At 32.3% G+C, this 26,725-nt stretch overlaps 3 protein-coding genes across 5 annotated transcripts; 2 read left to right on the plus strand and 1 right to left on the minus strand.

Moving 5' to 3' along the window:
- Positions 1-1,801: 1,801 nt before the first annotated feature.
- LOC143190898 (uncharacterized) lies at positions 1,802-26,343 on the minus strand. 2 transcript variants are annotated; one of them, XM_076395488.1, is made up of 6 exons: positions 26,209-26,343; positions 10,332-10,529; positions 10,012-10,203; positions 4,702-5,066; positions 2,454-2,656; positions 1,802-2,394 (listed from the first exon to the last, which is right to left on the minus strand). In XM_076395488.1, exons 2-6 carry the CDS (start codon positions 10,425-10,427, stop codon positions 1,931-1,933), a joined length of 1,320 nt encoding a protein of 439 aa, XP_076251603.1. In that variant the 5' UTR covers positions 10,428-10,529; positions 26,209-26,343; the 3' UTR covers positions 1,802-1,930. The 2 variants fall into 2 exon arrangements, with proteins under 2 accessions (XP_076251603.1, XP_076251602.1); XM_076395487.1 differs by having other exon boundaries at positions 1,802-2,400.
- Positions 12,087-24,180, plus strand: LOC143190906 (uncharacterized). Of its 2 annotated transcripts, none has more exons than XM_076395512.1 (5): positions 12,087-12,134; positions 20,118-20,288; positions 20,348-20,524; positions 23,560-23,758; positions 23,819-24,180. In XM_076395512.1, the coding sequence occupies exons 1-5, from the start codon at positions 12,132-12,134 to the stop codon at positions 24,037-24,039; spliced, it is 771 nt and encodes a 256-aa protein (XP_076251627.1). In that variant the 5' UTR covers positions 12,087-12,131; the 3' UTR covers positions 24,040-24,180. The 2 variants fall into 2 exon arrangements, with proteins under 2 accessions (XP_076251627.1, XP_076251626.1); XM_076395511.1 differs by lacking the exon at positions 12,087-12,134 and adding an exon at positions 19,357-19,495.
- On the plus strand, positions 24,647-26,181 carry LOC143190900 (putative serine hydrolase). The gene is made up of 2 exons (XM_076395491.1): positions 24,647-25,129; positions 25,205-26,181. Exons 1-2 carry the CDS (start codon positions 24,956-24,958, stop codon positions 26,069-26,071), a joined length of 1,041 nt encoding a protein of 346 aa, XP_076251606.1. The 5' UTR covers positions 24,647-24,955; the 3' UTR covers positions 26,072-26,181.
- Positions 26,344-26,725: the final 382 nt, after the last annotated feature.

Here is a 26,725-nt window from a genome sequence, read left to right on the forward strand (position 1 = left end):
TTTCTTGTTGGGAAATCAGCAGTGTAGAGCAGATACAGGAGTGATCCCAAGATACTACTGGAGAACGCTAGCCGAAATAAGTTTAAGAGTTGAGATGATTCTTCATGCGAAACTTTATATTTTCTTTCGAAAATAGATATATGATTCCAGTAGTCGATAGTAATTTCACGGTAGCAATTTGCTCATTTTGTAAATAAGTCCCAAATGCTATACCCGGTCAAAAGCTTGTGAGATGTCCAGAAATACTGCAGATTTTCAAATAATGTTGATATCGCAAATAGTAGCGAAAAATAAGCCTGTAAGATGCAACTATTCTGCCGGTTTGTCAGGTTTTTTAAGAATAATTATTCGAGCACCCTTAGAACATTCCGAGACATACTTCAGTCCCAAACAGGCATTGAATATAAATGTGAAATATGTAGCAGAGATTTTCCTTCCTTTTCTATGTTTTTAAAGCAAACAAATATTTTCCAATTAGTGATTCAGCATCTTCTAGCTTGTCCACAAGTTTTTAAGGCGTTTAAGCTGGATTTACGCCAACTAGTACTTAGAATTTATCATCATAATATTGACAATGATCTGATATATTTGCAGGAATTTCTCTTGACAGTTATCCAAAACAGTTTGCCTGGGTTTTTCTTCAGAGAAATAGTCATCATCATTAACTCTATTACATCAATTTTTCTCTCTAATAAGACAAGTATAGCTCATTTCAATAATTTTTCAGAAAATATCGAAAGTAAGGATACAATAGGATATAATGTTGTTACTTCAGCATATTTTAATAAATTATATCAATTATATGTTATAATATATATTATTATAATATTTTAACTATTCTTATATAGTTCATATGAATCATATGATTCTTCATTATTCAATAATTGTATAGTATATCAGAAAAATGTTTGATTTTAGTAATAATTCGCGTTTAATTGGAGAAGATCCAGTCCTGCATCACCATAGAAACCTGGAGATGAGAGAGATATTGATTTTACCCAGTTTCGTTCTCTGGACCCACCTCAATTTATTTCTGATAACTTCTGATTCACCTTCAAGTTTAAATGATTAATAAACTAAAATAATGCTTATTTATTTATTAACTTCTAACATAATAGAAAACATCTTCAAAAATAATTTGTTTTTTGCAATTATATTTAATAGTTTGTCAAGTTTACAGTATAATTTTCCATTGTTTTTGTCAAGACTATGAAATATCTATTATAGAATATATACGGTCATATAAAATTTCTTTAATGTAGCTGTCATTATCATGTTTATTACGATGTCCCTATTAGTAATTAAGAATTATAATTATGAAATTATAATTAATATTTATAAAACCATTGCATCACTGTTCTTTTCTAATAATTCAAATGAACTCCTCAAATATTTCCAGAACTTTTATATGTAATTTAAAATCTATTCATTGGATTTAGGTTATGAACTTGTTACTACTGGTCTTAAAGATTTACCCTTCTTTGATGATTATTATTGAACTACACATTATATTAATAATTTTAGTTCAACGTTTTCGGAAACTTAATTGAAAAACATTATTACGAAAACGTTCACGAACTTATATCAATATAAGCACAAGATATTTGTCGTTGGAGTCATATGGTCCATGCATTCATCCATTAGATATATTTATTATTTTAGTTGAACTTAAAATAATTGAATAGCTATTCAACTTATAGTTCAACCCCAATAGTTTTTCATTTAAAACATTATTTAATTGATCATTGAAATAAAAACCAGTTATAGTACAAAAGTTTATCAAAAAATATATACATCTATACACTATGGCTACATTCTTAATATAACAGGATGTAAACGATAACAAATAAGAGGAAATTTAAAAAAGCAAATAAGAGGAATCAAGAAGGGAAAGAAAGAAAAACATATTCATTATTAAAAACAAATTATTTTATGATTTTGGTTCTGTACTATCATGAGAGTCTTCTGAGACAAACCATCTTTCTTTGTACACTTTCTGTTTATGTATTACGGGGATATTCGAATTGGCTCCGACTGAATCCAGGACAGGTTGAGTATTTTTGCTATATTTCGATGTCTTTTTTCCGTATTTATCACCCTTTTTGTAAAACTTCGGCTTTGTGTACTGTCTCTTTTTATATTGTAAGTTCTCTTTTTTCTCTGATCCAGATGAGTTCAAATCGTGCTCGTGATATTTCACATTTTTCTCACTAGCATCGCCTTCGTAATCACCATCACCATGATCTTCATAACCCTCGTCATCTTCAGCCTCATGTCCGTGAGACGACCAAGGTTGGTAATGATGACCATCTTCTTCATCGTTGAATTGACTGTCGATAAGAGCCTTGTATCGCCAAAACTCATCATCACTTGACTCATTTTGCTTGCCATCATCTTCATCTAAAGTATTAACAGTAACTAAGATAGACATTTTTTTTAAATGTGTGTCCTACCTTCACTATCTGTATTTTCGTTCTCATCAGCTTCCTCTTCATCATCATCCTCCTCTTCTTCATTATTTGAGCCGTCGTCCTTTTCTTCTTCGTTGTTATTTGCCGATTCGTCAGTGTTCTCAGATTTATTATTACTTTCATCTTGGCTAGCGGCTACAGGTGGCGTTTCAATATTGTGAATCACAGCAGGCACGCTAAATTTCCTGTTAAATAAATGAAAACACGCGTGAAAAAATATTCATGTTTTTAAAACTTTTACAGTAGTTTTAGAAAGACAACTTTTGTTAATGCATTTCGAATTGTTTTGCCGTCCACCGTATAGAGCAGGTCTGAACCCCGGGGACTGCTGACTGTAACCGTTGCTATGAGCGCTAAAGAAAGAGATTAGGTTCAAATGAAGAAGTGGATTGTCTAAGTTAAATCCTATTCTAAAATCGAAAACAAGTCTATCTACAAAAATGTTATAAATTTAAAAAATCAAAACACTACATGATAACAAAGAACGTAAATTGTAACTAGTTAACAGTAGAGTATGTTAAATTTGTATATATTAGTGATCCTAGTAGTTAAAAATGTTATGTGTAAGCATATAAATTTCATAAGAAAATGTAAGGAATGGTAATGACATTGTTGCAGACAATATTGTACATGTTTGGAGCATGCAATAATTAGTATGAAAGGAAGAATCCAGACTGAAAGGTACATGGATGAGGTGAAAAAAAAACAAATGCAAAGCAAATACATCAATATAACCATACTATATATTCAGGTATTCCGCACGGCAATGTTCTTTGTCCACTGTTATATATATTGTATTCAGCTGACAACCGACCTCAAGAAACACTACTGTTGCAACAAATGCTGACGATACAGCGGCTTCCACTAGAAACCTTCCACTTCATCTTAACAAAGTCGAATTGTGGTCAATCAACGTGGCGTATCAAAACAGATTAGACAAAATCTACTCATGTGACATTCACCCATAGTAGAAGAACTTGTCCCTCAGTAAAAATAAATAATTATAAACTTCCGCAAGCAGACAACGTAACATAACTGGGAATGCATTTTGATCGACGTTTAATCAAATGTATTAGCTGATAGAGCGTAAATCTAAATTATCCTTAAATAACAAGTTCTTGATGTATAAGTCAATACTTAGGCCTATTTGGACTTATGGTTTTGAACATATCCTATTGAACTATCCTTTAGTTCAGTTCCAGAATAAAGTGTTTCGAGTCATCGTCAATGCCGCATACTATGTCTCCAACAAACTAATTCAGCGCAATGTTTATTTAGAATCCATAACGAGTGTGATTTGAAGTGTTAGTACTCTGAAAGACCATTAGTGCGTCCTAATGCACTCGCCAAACAGTTAAATATGCGCGATGACAGTAAACTAACCACAACACAAAACAGACAAACGTAAACCACCATACGAACTGATTAACAGAAACATAGAGATTTAATAGTCTTTAGAATAAGTTAGATAGACTTTAGAATAAGTTAGAATAGATCACTTACTGAAGCAATCTTCTACATGTCAGGATAGTTATATTATATAACGGAAATCATATAATAATATTTATTGCCCACGGGCAGATTGTTAAAGTTCTAAGAGACCAATTTTTTTAAAAATATTATTTAAAGTTATTTAGAGGTGAAGAAAGGTGTATTGAGTTGAAACACTCGAGCAACATAATCAGTATCTATTGATACAAGTTTAATTTTATTTTGAGTTAAATTTTTTAACTTTCAATTACACTAATTGACCTAAGATATTGATAATTGTAATCGCATTGTCATTACGTTTTGTCAACTTTTCATTGCATTTGTCAAAGTAGAACTATATCGTTAGCTAAATGTACTTCCTAAAGTCCCCTTTTTACTAACGAGAGTTTATCTGGACTGGACCTACAGTTTAACGTGGGCTCAGAACCACGGTCCTCGGCATTGAGCCTACCGATTGAGTGGCCAACTTAGAAATCGTCCCAGAAGACATCCGGTCTTACCCAGCCTGGTGACTGACGTGACTGAAAATTTTGTACTCTTACCTAAAGACAATCACAAATATAAACTACCCGCGACTATCGCAACAGTAGGTGGACCGTCTTGTCTCCTTTATGACTGCGCCAACCAAGCCGGCTAGAAGATTTTTAGTTTAGTAGAACACTAATAAATATTTTGTAAAAAATGGATAGTAAAAACTTATTAGTAAATATTCTATTAAATATAATATTTTATAACTCACCCATTAGTTATTGGTGGTAATTGATATCCATTCGACGTAGCTATTGGTTTCTGATAATGTGGTATTATGGGTACACCGGCTTGTAAATTACCATTACTTTTTATCGGTTGATTGTTTATCACAGGAAATATTGGTTTGTTTTGGAAAAATCCTTGATTCAACGCATTATTCTGAGGTAGATTAAGTTTCGCATTTCCTGGGTGTGACGCAGATATTGGATTGATGTTCGGGTGGGATAACTGAGCGGGATTAAATGTTGGCGGATTGCTTTGTATCGGTTTGACTCTAGGGAATGGGGTATCGAATAAATTTAAAGAGTTGTGCAATGCGTCGGCGAATAAATTTCCTTGACCTGGTGTTATCAACTGAAACAAAAGACACAAACGTATTATTTAATCATTTTTTAAACTTAAGCATGTCATTAAAATTAATAATTATACAGAAGGATTGACAACATAAAAGTAGGAAAGAGGCGGATTTTAGTCTTTGTTACTTTATACATTATCTGCTCATGAGTAACTGTACACCATCCTTGATTGATTGTACTAGAGGTAGATTTCAAAACAGTGTTATTTTAAGAATATGGTGGGAACAGCAAGATGTAATGTATATTGAACTGTTAAAACCAAGTGAAATTGTTGTTGCAGACATCTGCAAACATCAATTAAACAAACTGATTGACATATTGTTGTAAGAAAAACCAGTAACAGCGGGTAATAGACACAAAATCATAATCTTTCATGACAATGCTGTCACGCGGTGCAAGAGTTGTGAAGGATAGACTGTTACAGCCCAAATGAGAAGTTCTTCCACACCCAACCCCCTGACATAGCGCCTTCTGATTCAAATCGATTAAGCTTGAACTGGTTAGTATACAGCTTCGAAAGGCGAAGTGAAAATGCCAACCGACATCGTTCTTTCAACACAGTATCACCTTATCATTATAAAAATGTGAAAAAATTGCAGATAATGATGAAAATGCATCAGAATGCATGGAAGCACCTAATAAAAGAGCTCGTCCTACACATTGTTTTTTTATAGAATTATTTCATGGAATTAAATTATAAAAAATTTGAATTAATCAGATTCGTTAGTTAAAGAGTTTATATGAAACTCCGATTATATTTATTGCTATAATTAATTTCTGGAAAATAAAGGTAAACAGCTTCAAATCCGTCCATGTTAATTTTGCATTGCGGAGAAATGACAAAAACATAATTATATCACTTGATGGATCCGATTTATCAAGCAAAATCAGCTAGATCCATCGGCAAACATCTCTATGGTAGGTTAAATTGGAAACATCATGTTAGACAAAAATCAGAGCAGATTTGACTCAAAGTTAATCGATTATACTGAGTGTAAGATACTCTCAACTTAACCTAAAATCAAAGGGATTGGTTCATCATAAAATCAATTTGGACCTATGGGGTGTAAATATGAGCTTGCACTAAAACATTAAACGCACTAATAATAATTTAGTATATAAACTAGTTCATCTTAACTTTATAACTTAAGTAGTTTAGTTTTATTTTAATTTGGGAAATACATACTGATGTATTAATCCGTACTCGCCTTATTTGTGTATTAATTCAAGTACAACAGAACAGTAGTAATAAATTAATTTGTAAATTAAGATTACATTTATATTGTAAGCATATCTAATATAAAATGTAAAAAACCATTCCACATTGTTTTTAACGTAGTGACCAATTCACTTACAAGAAAGTATTTAACAACAGACCTATCCAGTATTATATTACAAATGATTATAAACCAATTTGATAGTGAATCATTTCAAATCAACTAATGCACTGAAAAACAGAACCAATGTCAGCCAAAATTGAATAAAAAATTAACTATGGCCCACTAAGGTCTGAGGTAATATTTTGGGTGAAAAATATATGATCAGACACAAGAAGAACATTAACTAAAATCACAGAGAACATCTTCAAGAACTCTATGAAGCGATATTGGTTGTAACAATTGGTGTTATAAAAAATATTGAATGTTCTGCAATTTTAATGGCGTATTTCCTGAGAAATGGACGCCGGTTAAGGATTGATGATGATTTATGAGTAATCAAATTTAAAAGGTTAAATCTTACATTACTAGAACTTTCCAATACCCGATATGTAGCAATTTTAAATAAAAACTTAAACTAATCTTATCTCGTTAATTTTGTGTACATAGTGATAGTAACTACTATATTTTTATTTAGCAGCGCTGTAAAAACCAATAATTTCACGGATGTTTGAGAATTAGTTACAATCCCAGCGAACGAAATCGATAATTTACAAGAACCTGGTTTTAAGTACGAACATTATTTATATATTACTTCTCAGTCAAAGTATATTCGATTATATACAGTGCTTTTTTATATAGTTTTCTTATTTTAACTTTCAATAATGTTAATTGTCATTTAAGGGGGGAAATATGTCTGAAGACTTCAAAAAATTACAACATTAGTACAACTATTCAAGAATATATTCTTAAAATTTAAAAGTAAAATTCCAAACCGTTTAATAGTTATAAGCCTTTAAGTGAGCGTACTCCGGTCTAATGAGTGGAGCCCGTGACGTAGTACGGGGTGGTATTGGAAAGATTCTTTGTTTCATTTAACAATAGAGATTTTGGATATAAATGTATAGAAGTATTAGTAAACCAGCAAGGACATTTACATTTTAAAATCAATTCTAACTTAACTTTCAGAAGGCGCTTTTCATTTATACAAAAAATGTCTTCGTATCTGAAAAACGAGCATGGAGCCGTAGTACTAGATCTAGTAAAAAATCATTTCAGGGAAATCGATATACGAATTTTTGACTGCCGACAAATAATTGTAGTGAAAGTGACGAAGAAAAAAAGAAAGACGAGAAACACAAAAAAGAAGAAAATGAAGATTTAACGAGAGATGTTTAGACGGTCATACCCAGTGCATATGAAACCTTCAATTCAACAGTTTGGCGATTGGCACTAAAATATTTGCATTCTGAAAACGATGAAAAGAAAGAAGAGAAACAAGTAGAAAATGAAGATTTAAGGAGAGGTGATTTTCTCGAGAGATATTTAGACGGTCATACTCAGAATGCATATGAAACCTTCAATTCAACAGTTTGGCGATTGGCACCAAAATATTTGCATTCTATTTTAAAAATCGTTGAGGTATCCGCATATTTCGTTGCGTGCTTATTTAATGAAGAAACTTCCAGTATTTTAACTATTCTGAATAAGCTTAATACTACCATTCATAAGCTTAGTATTGCCATTAATTATGCCCAAGATGTTGACCATCGACGCATAATCCGACAAAATCGACGCAGCTCTCTGGACAGTGTCGCGTTTTACGCTGACGACACTGCTTTCTTCACGGCCGCTAGGTTCGAAGTTACAATTCATGAACGTCTATAGAAGCAGCTCGATCATGCGGTCAAGTGGTTCAAATTCTGGAGGTTGCAAATTAACCCCCTGAAAATCCAGGCCGTCATTTTCCATAAGAAGCGTTACGCACTGCGCGTCTCGCAACTTAAGATCGACACCGCAATAATTCCATGGCTGGATAACATCACGTACCTAGGTCTTCACTTCGACCGGCGGTTCGGTTGGCATTCCCAAATCCAGAAAGCAATCCAAAAAGGTTCGGGGATAGCAAACCTGCTATCTGCTCTGATCTGCCCTTCTAGCCATCTCCATCAAATGCTTATTTTATAAGATGTTAATTCGGTCCGTACTCCTCTACGGATCTAATGTCTACTTCAAGTTTGTTACACCCAACCAGATCAAACGGCTTCAAGTTTTCCAAAATAAGCTCCTCAGGAGAATATTAAACGCTCCATGGTTTGTCAGAAATAATCAAATTCATAGGGAAACTGACACTCCAGAAATCAAGCACTTCATATCTCAATCATTCCACAAACAACAACTCAGCTCAAGTTCTTCTGAAAACGCGCTTGTTCGCGAGCTGGTCGACATGCTGGGAGCTTAGAACCGCGTCACCGCCAAGCTCCCCCCTTTTCCAGGCTGAAACGACCTCATCCGTCGCTACAGTCATAACTTTTGCCCCCATACAACAGTACCCAGTTGTGTGTTAACTCAGGTTCGCGAATCAATAGAATCGCCAAGCCCTCGTGCCCAATAACGGCTGCCCGATCAGCGGGTGCCATATCCCCAAATTTAATGCAGTAGCAGTAGCGATCCACAGAGGTCAACTGTGAGGCGGTTTCGGTTTAGTGTATTGGTAAGCCCAGAGGCAGTCCCACATAACCCGGTCCAACTTGTCACTCCAGGGCAAGTCTCCGCGACCAGGTATGCGTCATGCATTCCACCGCCTGGTTTTTAGGCCAGAACAAAAAAAAATCTCTGTAGACTCGGACAGTAAAGAATCTCGAAAAGCTAGAAAAGAACAGCAACAAGCTAAAATGTTAATTAATAAGTCGTTTAAATTAATTAATTACTTCTGTAAACTTACGTCTACTGCTACTTTTAAACTTTTAAACGCATTTTTTTCCAAAGTATGTCTCTCGAATTTGTGTACATTCCAGATCTTAGAATCTTTAAACAATCGTTATGAAATTTTACACAAATCTTCTCTATATTTCCATTTTTACTAATTTTTGTGTAATAAAAATCGTAATAGTTTCATATTCTGAGAATATTAATTTTCGTTTTTTGGTTTTAATTTTAGTTCACATGGAAGAGGCTTCAAAAATGACCCGAAATACGCTGTTCTACACCTATTTCCCCCCTTAAAAGGTGGTAAAAGTCATCTTGCATTGGTATGTATATCCTATAAGGAAGATCCACTAATAGTATTAGAGGACCTTCAAACACACCTCAATATTAAACAACTCTGGATGAAAACATATCAATCGAATAAATCAAACAAAATCTACCCATGTAGCCTTTACTCTGCGTAGCATGTCTACCAGTAAATGTAATTGCTTGTCAACTCCCCCAGGCAAAGAATGTTAAATACATTCGCATATACCCTAACAACTTGAACTTAAAATATACCAGGTGTATTGGCTCATCGGGTACAAATTCAAGTTATCATTAGAGAACGAACAAGATATTGCTAGTAGTAGAAATCAATGCTTAGCAAGTCTGATGGAGCGATCAAGTAACAGGTTTGAAATAACATGTGCGTCCATTCTTGATGTCCCGTATTATGTTTCTAACGAAGTGATACAAAACGATATTCTTTTACAAACTATAGGGACTGTAATTCAAGGCATTTGTGTCAAAGGACTTCGAAAGTGTTTAGAAACTATTTTTATGATATACTGGTCTTCTTTTGTCAATGTAACTCACCGCTTTTTGAAATGATCCCGGCAATACATGCAATGCAGGCTGAGGAAGATACTGAGGGAAGAACGATTTGGTGGGTACCGCAGCGGCATACGTCGATATCGGTTGAACAGCACCACTGGCTAGCAAAGGTTGTTTTAAATTGAAGATTGGATATGAATTAGCAGTTTGTTTTTGGCTATCTGAGTGATATCCCTGAAAAGAAGAATAAATACCGACTGTGAATTAAATTTAAAGTGGTCAGTCATCATTCAGTATCTAATAATGTATTAATTTACATGTGAAATTATGTGCTAATTACATGCTAGCGTACAGTAACTTACTTGTTGAGAAGAACGCTGTAAGAAATTCGGAGGAGGTTTTTCTATATTCTGGGATTGTACAGAAGATGAAGGCGTTGGTGATTCCAATGGTGCCATGTAAAACGACAGAGGGTTCTCGTTCGTGTTCTGCTTTGGTGCATATTTTTCAACAGCTGATATTTGTATTAGAAAAAGAGATGCACATAATATTTTTAGTTGCTGAAAAAAATAGATATGTTAGATTCAATGAATATGTTTAATAATGTTTAATAAAGTGCTTATAAAATATCTACATTTATTTTCACATCTACTAGTTTGTTAAAAACTATCGTTATCGTATATCTTTATATAATAAAAGAGTTAATGATCATACGAAAAATTTTGAAAATTATGTCATGAACATCACCATTAGCACTGCGATGTATCTTTGTTTAGTTCCCCCTTCACTAAATTAAAATTAATCAAATTTCATATGATATTAGTAGAGGCTTGCATGTATTCTGATGATTTTTTCACTATAAAAAAGGTATTTATTGAGAAATATTTTCCACCATATTCTATAACTGTTTCCCATATTTCTGATAACATGACGAAACCATGCAATGACGGATCGCTGTTGGATCCAATCATGGATCGATTTCCGTACTTCTTGAGCAATCAAAAGCAGAAAGTAATATATCTGATGATTACGCTGGGTGTGGCAGTGCTTTCTAGTCAAGCTGCAACAGTGTATCCGTCACAACTCTTGCAACGTGCGACCGAACCTTGTCATGCAAGAAGAACACTTTACTATATGTCGTTCAATTGGTTGAATTGACGTTGGTAGGCATCTGTAGTAACAGTTTCATTCGATTTTACCAGCTCGTAATGCACTACTTTCCGCCATACGTACAGAAAGATTTTATGGTCAATATGTTTGATTGTCCTGAATTAACCCATACATTTTTGCCGTAGAGTTTATCGTAGTAGACTTCTAATCAACAATCACTATACGCTACAGAAAACTCTTCTTTTTTGGGTGGAGATCAATGATAAATCGAGATCGAGGATCGATGTTTAAAATATTCGAAATGGTATTTTCAATTAATTCATGTGGTGCCCATTTTCTCTTATTTTGGATTTTCCCATCGAATATAAATTCAATCAACTGCTTATCTGTCAGAGAATTCCCTGGAGTTTCGGCTAGTTTGGTTCGTTCAATAAATTTTGCAATTCATTGTGTTTGAACTGTTTTATCCTCCAATCCGTTCTTTGTAATTGGGAATCAAAATTGAGACTGTCATTTTAAAATCGTTGAAAGAAAAATCAAGAATTGAAATATCATGGATCTCGTATAGGCTCATGATCTCTATAGGCTTCATAATTCAGAATTCTTCAAATTAAACAAAAAAAACCTAAAAATGTCTAAAACGTAATTGTAAGCATTCCATGTATATACTGAAGAATTCAATAGTACTAAATGAAAAACTATTATTTTATATAGAGATATGTCGAAACTATCGAATTTAATAATTAGGTTAGGTTGTTAAAAATCGTATTATTTATCAGACATAAAATTCAAAAACTGTTAGAACCATAAAGAAACCAACGAACAATATTTTAAAAAGCATTTAATTTACAAAGAAAGTCAAAACATGCTCTATATATAATATACTAAATAACCTTTTTACTTTAATGTGAAAACGAAAGTTTCAACAGAAATAAAAAAATTCATTGATTATATCAGATCTCTCGTCATACATTTTCGAGAAAAGTTTTTAGGTTGTAGTAGTTGTGGTTTGAAGTATTGCGGTCTAAATAACTCGACACGGTCAATTTTAAATGGTTTGTCATTTGTCAACTTTAGTTTTAGTAGATATAAGTGTAAGATTAATAACATAATTATTAAAACAATACCAAAATTACTTAAGTTCGCTAACTATTATAATTAAATTAAATTTTTAATGTTTTTTCTCATATACTTTACAACTACATCGAACAAACGATTCTATACATTTTACCGTATTTTTCACATATTCTTATATTTAAACATTTTAGGAGGTTTTTTTTTCAAAGTTTCCTTAATTCCTTTTCGGTGTCAAAGAAGTTAAAAGGGAATTTATCAGATCAGGATCATGTATAACTACAAATAGTCAACATTTATTTTTACAAATTTCATGTTGTGATAATTCTACAGACATAAAATCGGTGATAGATATTGTTAAGAAATAATATCAAAATATTTGCTAATAGCTATGATACAAATACTAAGTAAATATGAGACATTTGTGTGCTGCCAACCATACTTGACAAAACCATGTCATAATATCTCCACAATCGTAACTGTTTAAAGTAATCAATTACATTTGAAATAAAATTATGAAATGTGCAAGAAAATTCAATGTTGAAATGTAAAGTAAATAGAATGCAAAAATAATGAAAAAAACAGATATTTGTATTAATCTGTTTGTTTTTGCTATGCCAAATATTTTTTATCCATCGAATTATTTGTTTTATAAGTTTAAAAAATAAATTATTAATTTAAATTATCTGTATTAATTTTAAAATATTTAATATAAAACAATTTTTTTAATTGACAGTACATGGATCTATCTATTTGTAGTATTAACCAACAAGTGTTTTCTTACAAAATTGTATAAAATTAGTTATTATATTTATTAAAATATTAACAATTTTTATCGATCAATATTTAAAATATATCAACAAAAAGTTTTATTATATTGTAGATAAACTTATATCGATATATGTCAACAAGAGAATATTATATAATCAATGAGACTATTTTAAAACATAATTAAAAATATGAATAATATAATATTTTAAATAAATGTGTGACTTTTTTAAAATATTTATGAGGCAATCAAGCTTTCAATATTACCTAAAATGATAAACACTTATGCGTTTAAAATACTATTAATATCTCATCAATTTTCAAAATTCATCTAATTACATATAATTTGTTTGATTACCAATACAAATTTATATCTAAATATTGATAATATTAACACATTTATATATATATATATATATATATATATATATATATATATATATATATATATAGTGAGAGAAAGAGAGAGAAATAGTAAATATTTATAAATATATAGTATAAATTTCCATAAAGAATATATAAAGATTTAATTAAGATTAATTAAAAATGAATAAACAATTTTAAAAAAGTAAATAAAGTAATATTTTAGGTAAACTTGAATTATATTTTGCTTAAAAATCATATATGTTATCATTATTTCATAAATAAAATAAATCTTTCAAAAATGGATTACTAAAATATTTATTCTTAATTAATGATACGTATTTGCGACAACTTGAATTTACAATGGATGTTAAAAACAATAACACTCTTTTTATAATTTTGGATTACTCTAAATAATATTTACTTTTTAAATTAAAAACATCTCTATTCAAATTTCAAATATCCAAGATTGTATTTATAATAAGAAAATATGAGAAAACAAATGTCATAGTTTGACAATATCAATGTCATAAATTTGACAATATAAATTCCAAATTTGACGTATAAATTTTTTTAACAGTATTAATTTTTTGTTAATTAAAAATTACTTAATTATAAATGTATAAAAAGATAAACAAATAGCGGAAGTAGTAAAACGGTTTATACTACCGACAATTAACAAAATCACAACACAGTTTTCACACAGTTTCCGCTACTTACGAGGTTTGTCATGATGAAATCTATATGACGCCCGACAATCTATTGGCGGCGGTTCAATATCTGCTTTCTTTTATATAAAGGTAACTCTAAAAAACCGTGAATAATAGGAACGGTTTAACGCAAACGAATTTTTTGCGGTGTGAGTGAAAACAAATTAAAAGATCGATTCAATCTCTCCGAAGGTGTTAAAAAATTCCGACTGCAATTCTTTCTCTTATAGAGTGATTGAAAAAAATCCAAAGAAGCATATTATTTAATCAAAAATTAAATATCGAATAAAAACGACGATGTAAATACTTCGTAGAAAACACGATAACAAATCTAAGCCAAAGAAGATTACCGTTTTCAAATACAATAACTAATTTGTATTTATTTCCTAACTGTTGCATAAAAGTGTTTTGGTTTATCAAAAGGTATAAACATTTGTGAAAGAAACATACGAAAATCTGTCTCGAAACTATGAAAAATCATTTACCCTTCCTATCCACAAGAGGAGGATTTTCTCACTTATAACAGGTCAATTGAAAAGTTTCCGGCCTACCATAGTATAACACATTTTTTTGGCAAAATTAGTTTTTTTATTCCCTCCAAGGGTGATCATGATTCCCTTCAAGGGTGATACACTGATTATAGCGACCCTCCAACTTTTCGATACCATTTTTGTAGTAAGATTTGTCCTTTGCTTCAAAATAGGCCTCAGATTCGTCGATCATCTCTTTGACTCGACGAAAATTTCTTCCTAGCGAGCATTCTTTTGAGATCTGAAAACAGAAAATAGTCGCTGGGGGCCAGATCTGGAGAATACGGTGGATGAGGAAGCAATTCGAAGCCCAATTCATGGATTTTTGCCATCGTTTTCACTGACTTGTGACAAGGTGCATTCATTTGGTGAAGCAGCACTTCCTTTTTCTTGAAATGCGGTCGTTTTTCGGATATTTCGTCCTTCAAATGGTCCAATGACGTTATGTAATAGTCACTATTGATGGTCCTTCCTTTTTCACGGTAGTCAATGAAAACGATTCCACGCGTATACCAAAATACAGACGCCATAACATTGCCAGCCGACTGTTGCGTTTTCCCACGCTTTGGAGCGGGTTCATCGTGTGCAGTCCACTCGGATGCCTGTCGATTGGACTTCGGAGTGAAATGATGGAGCCATGTTTCATCCATTGCCATATATCGACAACTTCATCAAACACATCTTCACATCTTCAAACACTTCTTCGAATCATCAACTCATCCTTATTTTTGGTTAAAAGTGACCTCTCGCGGCACCCACTTTGCACAGAACTTTTACGGTCATTCAAAATAATTTTGTGGAATTTTTAAATGTTTTCATCGGTAACAACCTCTTTTGGGCGTCCACTGCGTCCACCGTCTTTGGTGCTCATTTCACCACGTCTATACTTAGCATACCAATCCTTGTTGGTTGATTTTCTTGGGGCAGTATCCGGAAACTCGGCATCAAGCCAAGTTTTTGCTGCAACTGTATTTTTTCCCTTTAATAAGCAATATTTTATCAACACGCGAAATACCTTTTTATCATTTTTTTTTACAATAACAAAAGTTGGTTCACTAAAAATTCTATAATTCACAAACTAATGATCCAACAGCTGTCAAATTTATACACGCATGGATTTAATTCTAGTAGCGCCATCATCCTGCTTAGACATGATGAAAATTAAATTACTCTAGAGACACAGTGTATCGTTGTATTAGAAATAATTGTAAGGGTTATTAATATTTTTCTGTGAAAATGTTAATGAGATTAATTTCAAATTCATCTCAGGTTCCCTAAGTAAATGCACAAACCACTAACGAAACTACTTAATATATTTACTAAATATATTTATGTGGTTTTATATAGAGAGAGTAAAAGAGAATGTTACAAATACAATTAACAATTAAAATCTTTAGAAGTAACAGTAGGAGGCCTGACAATATAAAAGGTATCTTACCAATAAATCATAGCTCACGCCTTAAACGTGGAAGAGCGGTCCCTTTAAAAGAAAGAGAAAAAGAGAAAAGCAATAAGTGTAAAAATAACAATATAAATAAGTTAATTTGTTTAACGAAATAAATTATCAAATTAAGATAAACTCAAACTAAACTAAAGTATGATGATTTTGATCTCATATATCTTTAAATTGAATAATTATTTTAAAATTAGACTTTTAAGCAGTTTTAAGGTGTCTATCAATTCTCATATCGATGCAATAACACACGTAATAGCATCATGTTATCCTTGCCACATTGTTATCGAAAAATAACGTTGAAAACTATGTTCATATCACCCAAAGAAATAAAATAGATTAGTTCTAGTGATCTACAAAGCCAAGTAAAGACCACTCGACAAACCATTCGTACTTTTCTATAGTCAGTTAAATAAAACAGTTACGTCATCTAAATTTATGACGTCAGAACGTTGCAATGTTGCCGCATCAACTTTATGTTTTTATTTGTTTTGCCTTTGACATATAATAACATTCTAATTTCAACAATATAATAAAATAAAAACTGATGTTATCAATTATAACTTATTCTAACATTATATTACATTTAACATCGTGAAAATTATTGTTTTATAGAGAAAAAGAGAATATAAAACAATACGTAAGATAGCAAATGTGGATATAGTCATTTATTTATCAAAATAAAAATAATACAATAGCAAACTAATATTATATTTCTATAAAAATATGCGTTACGTATTCCCTTCCTTTTTGTGTCAGTTCTATGCCAACCAAACAATGAGTTTAAAATCCTCTCAAGCTTCGATGTACTCTTATAAATTCTTGATCGATTATACTCAAATTTGGATGTACTAATATTTTTACCAAAATAGGAACCTGTAGCACTGGCAAACGATGATTTTTCTCTCAATTATCTTTCTGCACTTTAAAATCCTTTACTCATTACTGTCTACTATTCATTATCAAAATAGAAACGATACAACAACAAAAACTATAAATAATTAATTCTTAAATTAAGAATAATAACCTTAGCTATAAAACAATACAATACTTAAGCTAACTTCAGATAGTACATGCTGTAGTTTAAGTACTTCGATAATATATGCCTTAGAGGTATTATAATGTTAAAATAAGTTATATTTGATAACATTATTTTTGTTTCATTATTTTATTTAGATTACAGTTTTATTTTATGTCAAAATCAAAGTTGATGCGGCAACATTGCGACCTTTTGAAGTCATCACTTTAGATTATATGAGTACACTACTACTTTGGATAGACTATACATATAGTCTAGTTGTTTTGTTGTACATACGTCATCAAGATGTTTAATGTAATGCCTGCCGCAATTTGTAAATTCGTTTTAGAATCAGGCAAAATTTCCTTCTAATTTTATTCTAATTAAAAAGAGACACAATGATGTCTGATTAGTTCGAACACGTAAACGAATGAGCCTGTCAAAGTCGTCAGGTTGTCAGATGTATGCAAAATTCTTGATAAGAGGTTATAACTAAGTTATATTTGATAACATTTTTGTTCAAGTATTTTATTTAGATTAGAATTTTGTTGTATGTCAAAGCCCAACTCTATGTACAAAATAACTTTGAATAAACCATATATTAATGATTCGCCTAATTGTTTATTCAGTTTTAAATGAGAGTTAGTTTAAAAATTAATAATAAACATCCAACCACTAACCTATCCTAAGGTATAATAACATCTAACGGATACCCTGTCAATTTTCTCGGAACTACGGGGCAGTACTTCAGCCGCAAATGGCATATCTGAAAGTACGCATTCCGAAACGTAGAGCAATTTTACGGAAGACGGTCGCAATAGCGGATAACGCCTGCTGAAAAATCAAATGGGCTCTTTCTATGAGGTTCAGCCCCTGCCAAGATTCTTTCCTCGTGATAAGTCACATTAAACGTTACAATTAATGTCGAACAGGTGGAATCTAAGTGGATCGTACAATTTAGTAAAGGGAATCTTCCTGCCATTAGAATGGATATTAAGAGGATAAGCAACCAATTCTGTCACCTTATCTTAGTCCAAGAGCAAAGTTCTCGTTTCATGTTAGGTAGGTTTCCTAGGCAATGAAGACACAAACAACATTTTTTATACAGTCCTTCCAATAAAACAGCCAATGCACATCATTAACACCGTCGAACGTATTATCAAATTCGATTTATAGAAACGTAAAATCCCTTTTAAACTCAAAGCATTTTTCTATCTCATTTTACTAATTATCATTACTCTAATTAAAAAGAGACATAATAATAAAGTGTGATGCGTCCGAACATGTAACCAAATTGATCTGTAAAATTCTATTAGTGTTGATACTGATCCATACAGTGGTCATATGTTAATGTAAATATAATAAAACAACTGTAATCTACAAACTGTTGTGTCTGTTTAATTAACTGTAGTTTAAGTCCTTCAATAAATATGTATAGATGTACTATAATGTGTGTAAAATTATTTAATTTACACTAGTATTTTGTTGTCAGAATCAAATGATTGACTTAAATTTGACACGGCAACATCGCATTATAAATTTTGATGACATCAACAATGTTGCCAAATCAACCCTTAGTTTTAGTTCATTTTAACTTTGACATAAGTAAAATAAACGATTTGAAATTTATCAAGACAAGCCAAACGCCAAAACAACATATGCTGGTTTATAATCTGTAATTATTATCATTAATATTTTGTAGAATTTTGTAGACATTTGAGAACCAGGCGAATTTGTAGGCAGATTCGGTTACATGTTCGAACGTATCAGACAGCATTGTATCTCTTTTTAAGTAGAATACAATGTGAAGGAAAAGACATACAATGTGAAGGAAAAGACTGTCTGATTTTAAAACTAATTTACAAATTGTGATAACCCATACACTCGACATCGTGATGACGTGAGTTCACTGTTATTTTGAAAAATTATATATTTAGGCATGTCAAGTAATTGATAAATCTAGACATCAGGATGACGTCAAATATCATTTACGTCAATAATCATATTTTGAGCAATTTTTAATCAATTAAAAAATACATGTACGGCATTATGACAAGATTAATGCAATACTATTTCATATACTAGATGTAGATATTATCGAAATATATTAAAGTATTTCCGCTCTTATTTGATATATTTTCCTTTCCATCAAAATGTGACACAAAAATATTTTCAAGAAAACTATCATCAAATAACTGACTAAACAATGTGCATTTTTATCGGAGAAATTATTCGAGATAATACGTATTTTTAGTGATTGTCTACGGCTGGAAGAAAGTAATAAGGATCGTGATATCAAAACAGGGCCTCTTTAATTTACGCTACTTAATACGGAAGAAAGAAAATTATGAGTCCTGTCTTAATAACTGTAATACGTATTTAATTTATACCGAGGCATTTTTCTCGGTTTTAACTATAAAAGATAGCGCTCTTTGAATCAGAATTCAGTGTACTTTGCATCCACCAAACAACCAACATTTGCAAGATGTTCTTCTCTGGGGTAAGACCTTCACTTATAGAAAGCTTTCTCTATTTTTCTTAGCATTTGGTTTCAAAATATAACCTCTAACCTTAAACACTTTCAACATTCAACTATTCAACAAATACCACTTGGAGTCAATGACAAGTTGTGACTGTCACGGCTATCAATTGTTTTTGATATTGTTTCGCGAATAACTTGATGGACGTTTTCGTTAAGAACATCATTTGTTTTCCTATAGATTAAATTGACATCAATCTATTACTTAACCTCAACAAACAAACGGCAAGCACTAGTTATGATGTATGTTTTATTTTACAATCTCAATACCACTTTTTTAAAACACCCATCAACCAGTCACTCTTTGACGATTCGGTGAATTGTCTATGCACTTCGTTATATGTCAGTGTCAATTGTGGTTTTGCTAATCTCGAAAAAGTACATACTTTCAATAGAAACCACTAGATGACACTCTACATAGATATGCTGAAATTGTATCATTATATGTTGAAATTAAATAATGTTGATTCTTTTAAAGGAGTTTTATGGTATGGAACCTGACATTTTATAAACTCGTACCCAGCAGCGCCATCTATAAAAAATCGTTCTGAATTATTTCACATTCTATTTTTCTCTTTTTTAGGCTGTTGTGATTTTTCTTCTGGTAAATGGTTCTTTGGCCGCGGCGAAAGTGGCAAAAAGAGGTATTTTCGACCACAGCTACGGATACTCTTTCGATGGATATAGTCACACCGGACTGGGATCTGCGGCGAGCAGTTTCTCCAGCCCGCCATCTCTTTCTTACAGTGTAGCTGTAAGTACCAACAGATCTAGCATACTTGCAAGTTGCTTGTTAACACGTTTTATCATTAGAAATCATATGGTCCTGCAGTATCATCAGCGGATATCGCATCAGCTATCCAGGCCGCCAAGGAAGCCTCGGCCAACGTAATGGCCGCCCAACGTAGAGTCCAGGAAGCCAAAGAAGACGTGCTCAACCAACAACATTTAGCTACTCAGAAACAGTCGGATGCCGCTCTGGCACTTCAAGTATGACATTTTACTAATGGGTTGCGTAAATAATCAAATTTAAAAAAAACATAATTCCGTCACTGTGGACCTTCTGATCTGAACGAATGATAGTCTAACGGTGCAAGGTCCGGGCTATATATACCCTAGATGCATCAAAACTGCTCAACCTCTAAATGTTTACGAAGTCACTAAGGCTATGTGCAGGCTAACGTAATAATAAATTTAATAATAATTTATTAATTACATCTTATAACAATCTTAAGTTACAAATTAATTTATTATTGCTGTCTTGTTGTACTTGCATTAATACACCAGCAAGGCGAATGCAGCATTGGTAGAACTTTATTTTGGGAGCGTTGGATTACTAGTTGGATTGATATGTTAGTGTAATCCCATAATTGCACCGTATAGGTCCAAATTGGCTTTATGATTGACTGATAAACCAATCTCTCTGACTTTAGGCCAAATTGAGAGTATCTTCCTACTAACCAGTACAGTTGCTTCCTTTTTTCTAACCTGTTGGGGAAACGGTCATCCGTCCAGTGAAATAATTACGTTTTTATCATTTCACTGTAACGCAAAATTAACATGAACAGATTTGGATCTATTAAGCTGTATTCTCCAGTCTCTACAACACTAGGCAGAGATATATCTTTTGCCATCATAACTGTGTCGTAGGCAAATGTTCGAAGTACTGTTTCTTTCATTTTTAGGATTTCACCAATGTAGAGCAGATACAGTAGTGGTTCCAAGATACTGCCCTGTGGAACTCCAGCCGAAACAAATTTAAGTGTTGAGAATTCCCCTTCATGTGAGACTCTAAATTTTCTTTCGAAACAATATAATTCCTGCAGTCGAAAGTAATTCTGCGATAACAATTTGTTCATTTTGCAAATTAACCTCAAATGCCACACTCGGTCAAAAGCTTGAAACGTCCACGAATATCGCAGGGTAGTATTTCTTTCCTTCAAATGTCTTTTCAGCAACCCTGTCAACAACTCTATGCACTTGGCCGATTCTTGAGTGGTGATTTCGAAATCCTAACTGAAAATCTGATATTTCCATAAATAGTTTAATACGTTTTAACAGCAGTTCCTCAAATAATTTAAATAATTAATAATTTTGATATCGTAACTAGCAGCTAAATAGGCCTGACTTGTTCTGCCGGTTTGTCAGGTTTGTTAAGCATAATTATTCGAACAACCATAAGACATCGCGGAACACGCTTCAGTATCAAATAGGCATCGAACATATATGTCAACATGATGATTGCTTTTCATGGTGGTTTTTTCAATAATCCAGGTGAAATATCATCGATTCCAGGAGCCTTTTTAGGATTGAGATTGTTGTCAACTTTTGCGGCAAATTCCACTGGCGAAATCAGATTTACAGCTACATCGAGCTGATAAACAGGATTTGTATGTATTTTAGATTCTGTGTAATTGGGTTGGAATGCCTTAGCTATATATAATTCCACTTTTTTCATCGTTGCATCGTACCCATTCAGTTTGACCATTTTTAATAGGGGGTACTATAATAATTGGTCTTTTATATCCCCGACTAGCTTTCCATAGCGAGTAATCTTTGTCTACACTGGGGCTTAATTTACTTACATATTTTTCGAAGACACTCTGTTTATATTCGTTAAACTTTTGTTTTGTTTGATTACTAATTCTATTAAATATTGTTTTGTAAGCATTTACAGCTTTTCTGGTTCTGTGCCATGCTCCCTAATTCCTTCATTTCCCTAATTTCAAGGAGGCAATTTACCTCATATTTTGATTTCTCTCTTGATGTTGGGGTAGCTTCTTCTGCAACTAACCGAATTAGTTCCATTACTTGAGTTCGTTTCATTCTATCTACTATTTTTGTTGTTGTTATTTTACTTAAAAGATAAATCTTAAAAGATCGATGTTTAGTATGTAGCTATGTAGTCAGATGAAATACATTGCTCTATTTCAACAGTTTTAAAATTTTCATCGACTTTTTTAAGGACTGATCATGGCGAAACTCATTTTTAGCATTTAAATTCACGGAAACCGATAACCAGCAAACCAATTCTTGCGCTAGCATCCATCCATTCACCGGTCAAGTACTCATCATCACACCACAAAATATTTTCCCACTTTAGAAGAAAAAAAAAGAAACCATCACGAAAATAACCTTCTCAAATTTCCATTTTGAAAACGCAACAACTTTTAATTGAGTAAGCCAATTATTTTACTTTTATACCTAGAATATTCTGTGCTGTACTATACTGTAAGAGACCTACTAAGAAAAACCGAAATTACTTTTTGATCAACGTAAAACTTTCAAACAAACATCTTATAAACTCCTTTTAAATATGAGGTTACGTGAATTTTTAAAATCCTTAAAACCAACATTTCCTATTATTTTTTACCTTAATCAAATAGCGCTAAATTTAATAAATACGGCGGTACGGTAGATAGACGCGCAAAAGATCTCATCTTATTGCAATAATGCATCTTTCACATATCTTAGCTGTTTATTGAAGCAGCAACACCTTATACACCTTTCTCATTTGGTTTTTATGAATATAGAGCATGACTTCGTGACTCTGCACTTTCTATTTTACGTACAAACTTGATGGTTTTTCAACACATTTCCGTGTCTTATAAGCTTTATCTTGTTTTATCTTTTAATCCTTTTATTCTTTATTTATGCTTTCCAAAAATTTCCAACAATTTCTAATCATAATCTTTATATGCCACATTTTACACTGCTATAAGCAATTATAATTCTGCAATATTGTTATTCAACAAATTCGTACGCCACCTAAATATCATTAACAATTAATTGTCACATTGATGACCAGCTAACCTTAAGATTTTTCAGAGGTACTGTTTATTCACCAAAAAAAAAACACATGACCCATAAAACTTCAATAATCAATAAAAAATACCCCTACTACACCAAAATGTTTGCTAAATTCAAATCACTTTGATTCTTACTAACGCCATCTCTTCTATCCTATAATGACTTGTTAAACGACCCTCGTATACATCAATTCAAATAAAAAAAATATTATTCAGAAAACTGAAGCAGCTGCAGCCGTACAACAACAAGAAGCCAAAGCAGCAGCGACCGCGCTCATAAGGGCTCAACAACGGCTTGCTCAAGCTAAAGCGGAAGTATCTGAAGCTCAACGTGTCGCCGCCGCTAAAGAAGCTCACGCAGCTGCAATCATTCAAAAAAGTGCCGCCGCTGCCGCTCACGAGATTCAAAAAACCGGTACGTCTTCTATTCTAATTTATTTAAACGGGATTTTAAAATTACAATTTACGCACTTAGATGACGTAGCAAAGAAAATTTCCGCCATTCAATCGTCCGGAAATTCGGCCTTAAGACAAGTCGCGGCAGCCAAACAGGGTTCGTTGACCGCAGCTTCGGCAGCTGTTGCGGCTGCCGCGTCGTCTTCTTCCTCTTCTGATGACCAATCGGGAAGCTCTCATGCGTCTGCCGCCGGTCCTTGGTTTGGACAGAAGGTCGTCCCATTGCAACCCTGGGGCTAAGTCACTTCTATACCAGATTATTCTATACAATATTCGTTTGTAATTCATATTATTATCGTTGTTATATGCTTAGTTAACATAATTTGTTGAATATGTCACTAATATAAATAGACACTTGTTAAATGTTAGCTTTAATATGTAATAAGCTTCCACTATTTTAGTCGTTATATATTAAATATATATTTTGTAAAATACATAAAAATTAAATTAATATCAACTACATAAGTTATCTTACTCCCAATCTTCGAATACTGTATAATGAGTTATACCATGAATATTATAGGCTTCCTATACAAAAATCTAGTGAAATGTTATTTTTAATAAAATTGAAAATTAGAACCTACATCTTAATATTTCACCTAGCTGGTCAAAACAGCTGATTTTGACATTTATGAGATTGTCATAAACCTTAGTACACAGAACACGTGAAAATATTTTTATTTTGTTAAAGAAATAAACTTTTAACCCTGAAAATGTAACATTATTGTCATTGTTATATTTTTACCCATAGTAAAATCAAAATAGTAAACCAAAATGACAATAGTTCATTTAACTACAGATAACAGGTGATTTTGACATTAACGAACATTTTGTTTGGTTATATTATAAAATATGTTTTTAAATTGGAAAGTAACAAATGTAACATATATACAATGTGACTTGTGAATATGAAAACATAAATAATAAGCTTATTAAATAATTTCTCAATCAAATAAACCAAAAATTAAGCATTTGATATATAACAATTAGACTACGTTCAAAGTTCACCTTAAGGAAGATGGGAGAGTATATATATCGTAACCGGTAAGAAATCAATCGTGAACATAATGCTAACTAGTTTTCAACGGACGAAAATATAACCTCGGTATTAAAAATAAACGATTGTTGGAAAAATATCAATTTTTGCATCATTGAAATGAGCCTCTTAAAGTCATTTTTGAAGTTGCACTGTCAAAAACAATCATTACGAACGATTTCAAATCAAGCAAATTTTAAAGAAGTCAGGATCCCTGTTCCCTGGGGAGAAGTTCGCGGAAAATGGTGGGGTCCAACTGATGTTAGACCTATACTAACATTTCATGGATGGCAGGTAAGGACTGTGTTATCATTTTAACCATTTATTTAATAGTTAATAATATAACTATTTACTCTCATTTTTTTTCAGGATAATTGTGGTTCTTTTGATCGTTTAATTCCACTACTGAACAACAATGTAGGATATTTAGCATTAGATTTACCTGGACATGGGTATTCATCAAGATTACCGCCTGGTATCATGTATCATTCTCTACATAATTTTTGCCTTGTTAAGTATGTAAAACAGTATTTGAATTGGCCAAAAATCAGCTTAATGGGTCATTCCATGGGAGGCATAACATCATTCACTTATGCTATGTTATATCCCAATGAAATTGACTTTGTAGTATGTATTGATGGAGTAAAACCGTTGATTCCACCCTTGATGAAGAATCGTTTAACGAAAGTACTGGATGAGTTTTTGAAGAATAGCAAGTTTGCAAACAATCCCCATGAGCCACCTAGTTACACAATTGCAGAAATGGAAATGAAAGTCCATCTACCGAATCAAGGATCAATTAATGTAGAATATGCCAAATACATACTGGAAAGAAATATTGCCCCATCCAAACTCCATCCTGGTAAATACTATTTCACCAGAGACCCTCGGCTAAAAGCTGATAAACTCGGATTTCTATCGCAGGAGGAAATATTGGATTATGCTCAAAATGTCAATTTTCCTGTTTTCATAGCGAAAGCACTTGCGGCTAAATACTACGAAGCGAAACAGAATGTCTACGATGTATTGGACGTGTTAAAACGAGTCAGTCCACATTGTGAATATCATTACGTACATGGTACCCACCATGTACATTTAAACGATCCGGGAAAAGAACTCTCAGGTCTAATAAATCAGTTCCTTATGAAATATGTGACGGAAGACCGAAGTGTCGGAGGATTAAGAGAAGAAATGATTGTCCAGGAGGAAAAACTTACCACAAAAGTTGTTCAATAATGTATATTTAAATAATTTATTCACACATTTTAGGTATTCATATGTGATAAAAGTGTAAACAAATTTTTATCTTTATAAATTATTAAACAATTAAATGTGTACCCCAAATATTTAAGTAAATAATTTATGTAAATTACCGTAAAAAAGTACCCCTAGCGTACACCAAGCACTAGTTATGATGTATGTTTTATTTTACGATCTCAATACCATTTTTCTAAATCTCATATCAACCAGTCACTCTTTTGGGATGCAGTGAATTTTCTATGCCGTGTGGATTTGATGGAACACGCACTTCATTATATGACAATGTCAATTGTAGTTTTGTTAATGTCGAAATAGTACGTACTTTTGATAAATTATAGTAAATTGATACAGAATGTCACCTATATAGATAAGCAGAAATTTGATTATAATATAGAATCTATTAAATAATGTTGATGCTTTTTAAGGGGATCTTGTGGTATAGAAGTCTACAATTTTATAAGGTTTTTATTAACGTTTTAAGAACATAATGCAGAAGGATAAAGAAAAAGGTAGGTAGTACTTGAGATCATGTCGATTAACCACCACGCATGCCACTGATCTATTACCCTAGGTTCCTTGAATTAAGCAGAAATATCTTCTGCCCACAGGCGATGTTTCTCAAGCTTATGA

This window comes from Rhynchophorus ferrugineus, unplaced genomic scaffold (genome assembly GCF_030347505.1).
Source record: "Rhynchophorus ferrugineus isolate W39M unplaced genomic scaffold, kcgeb_rfMv2 rfM2, whole genome shotgun sequence".
In the NCBI taxonomy this organism is placed as follows: Eukaryota; Metazoa; Arthropoda; class Insecta; order Coleoptera; family Curculionidae; genus Rhynchophorus; species Rhynchophorus ferrugineus.

Excerpts from the sequence above, each read along its gene's own strand:
- LOC143190898 (XM_076395487.1), bottom strand. The coding sequence starts at position 10,427 with ATGGCACCATTGGAATCACCAACGCCTTCATCTTCTGTACAATCCCAG. Across the intron at positions 2,657-4,701 it reads TTACCACCAATAACTAATGG|GAAATTTAGCGTGCCTGCTG; the intron begins GTGAGTTATAAA and ends TTTATTTAACAG. Across the intron at positions 2,401-2,453 it reads CGAAAATACAGATAGTGAAG|ATGAAGATGATGGCAAGCAA; the intron begins GTAGGACACACA and ends TTAATACTTTAG.
- LOC143190906 (XM_076395511.1), top strand. Across the intron at positions 20,289-20,347 it reads CTCTTTCTTACAGTGTAGCT|AAATCATATGGTCCTGCAGT; the intron begins GTAAGTACCAAC and ends TTTTATCATTAG. Across the intron at positions 20,525-23,559 it reads ATGCCGCTCTGGCACTTCAA|AAAACTGAAGCAGCTGCAGC; the intron begins GTATGACATTTT and ends AATATTATTCAG.
- LOC143190900 (XM_076395491.1), top strand. The coding sequence starts at position 24,956 with ATGAGCCTCTTAAAGTCATTTTTGAAGTTGCACTGTCAAAAACAATCA. Across the intron at positions 25,130-25,204 it reads TAACATTTCATGGATGGCAG|GATAATTGTGGTTCTTTTGA; the intron begins GTAAGGACTGTG and ends ATTTTTTTTCAG.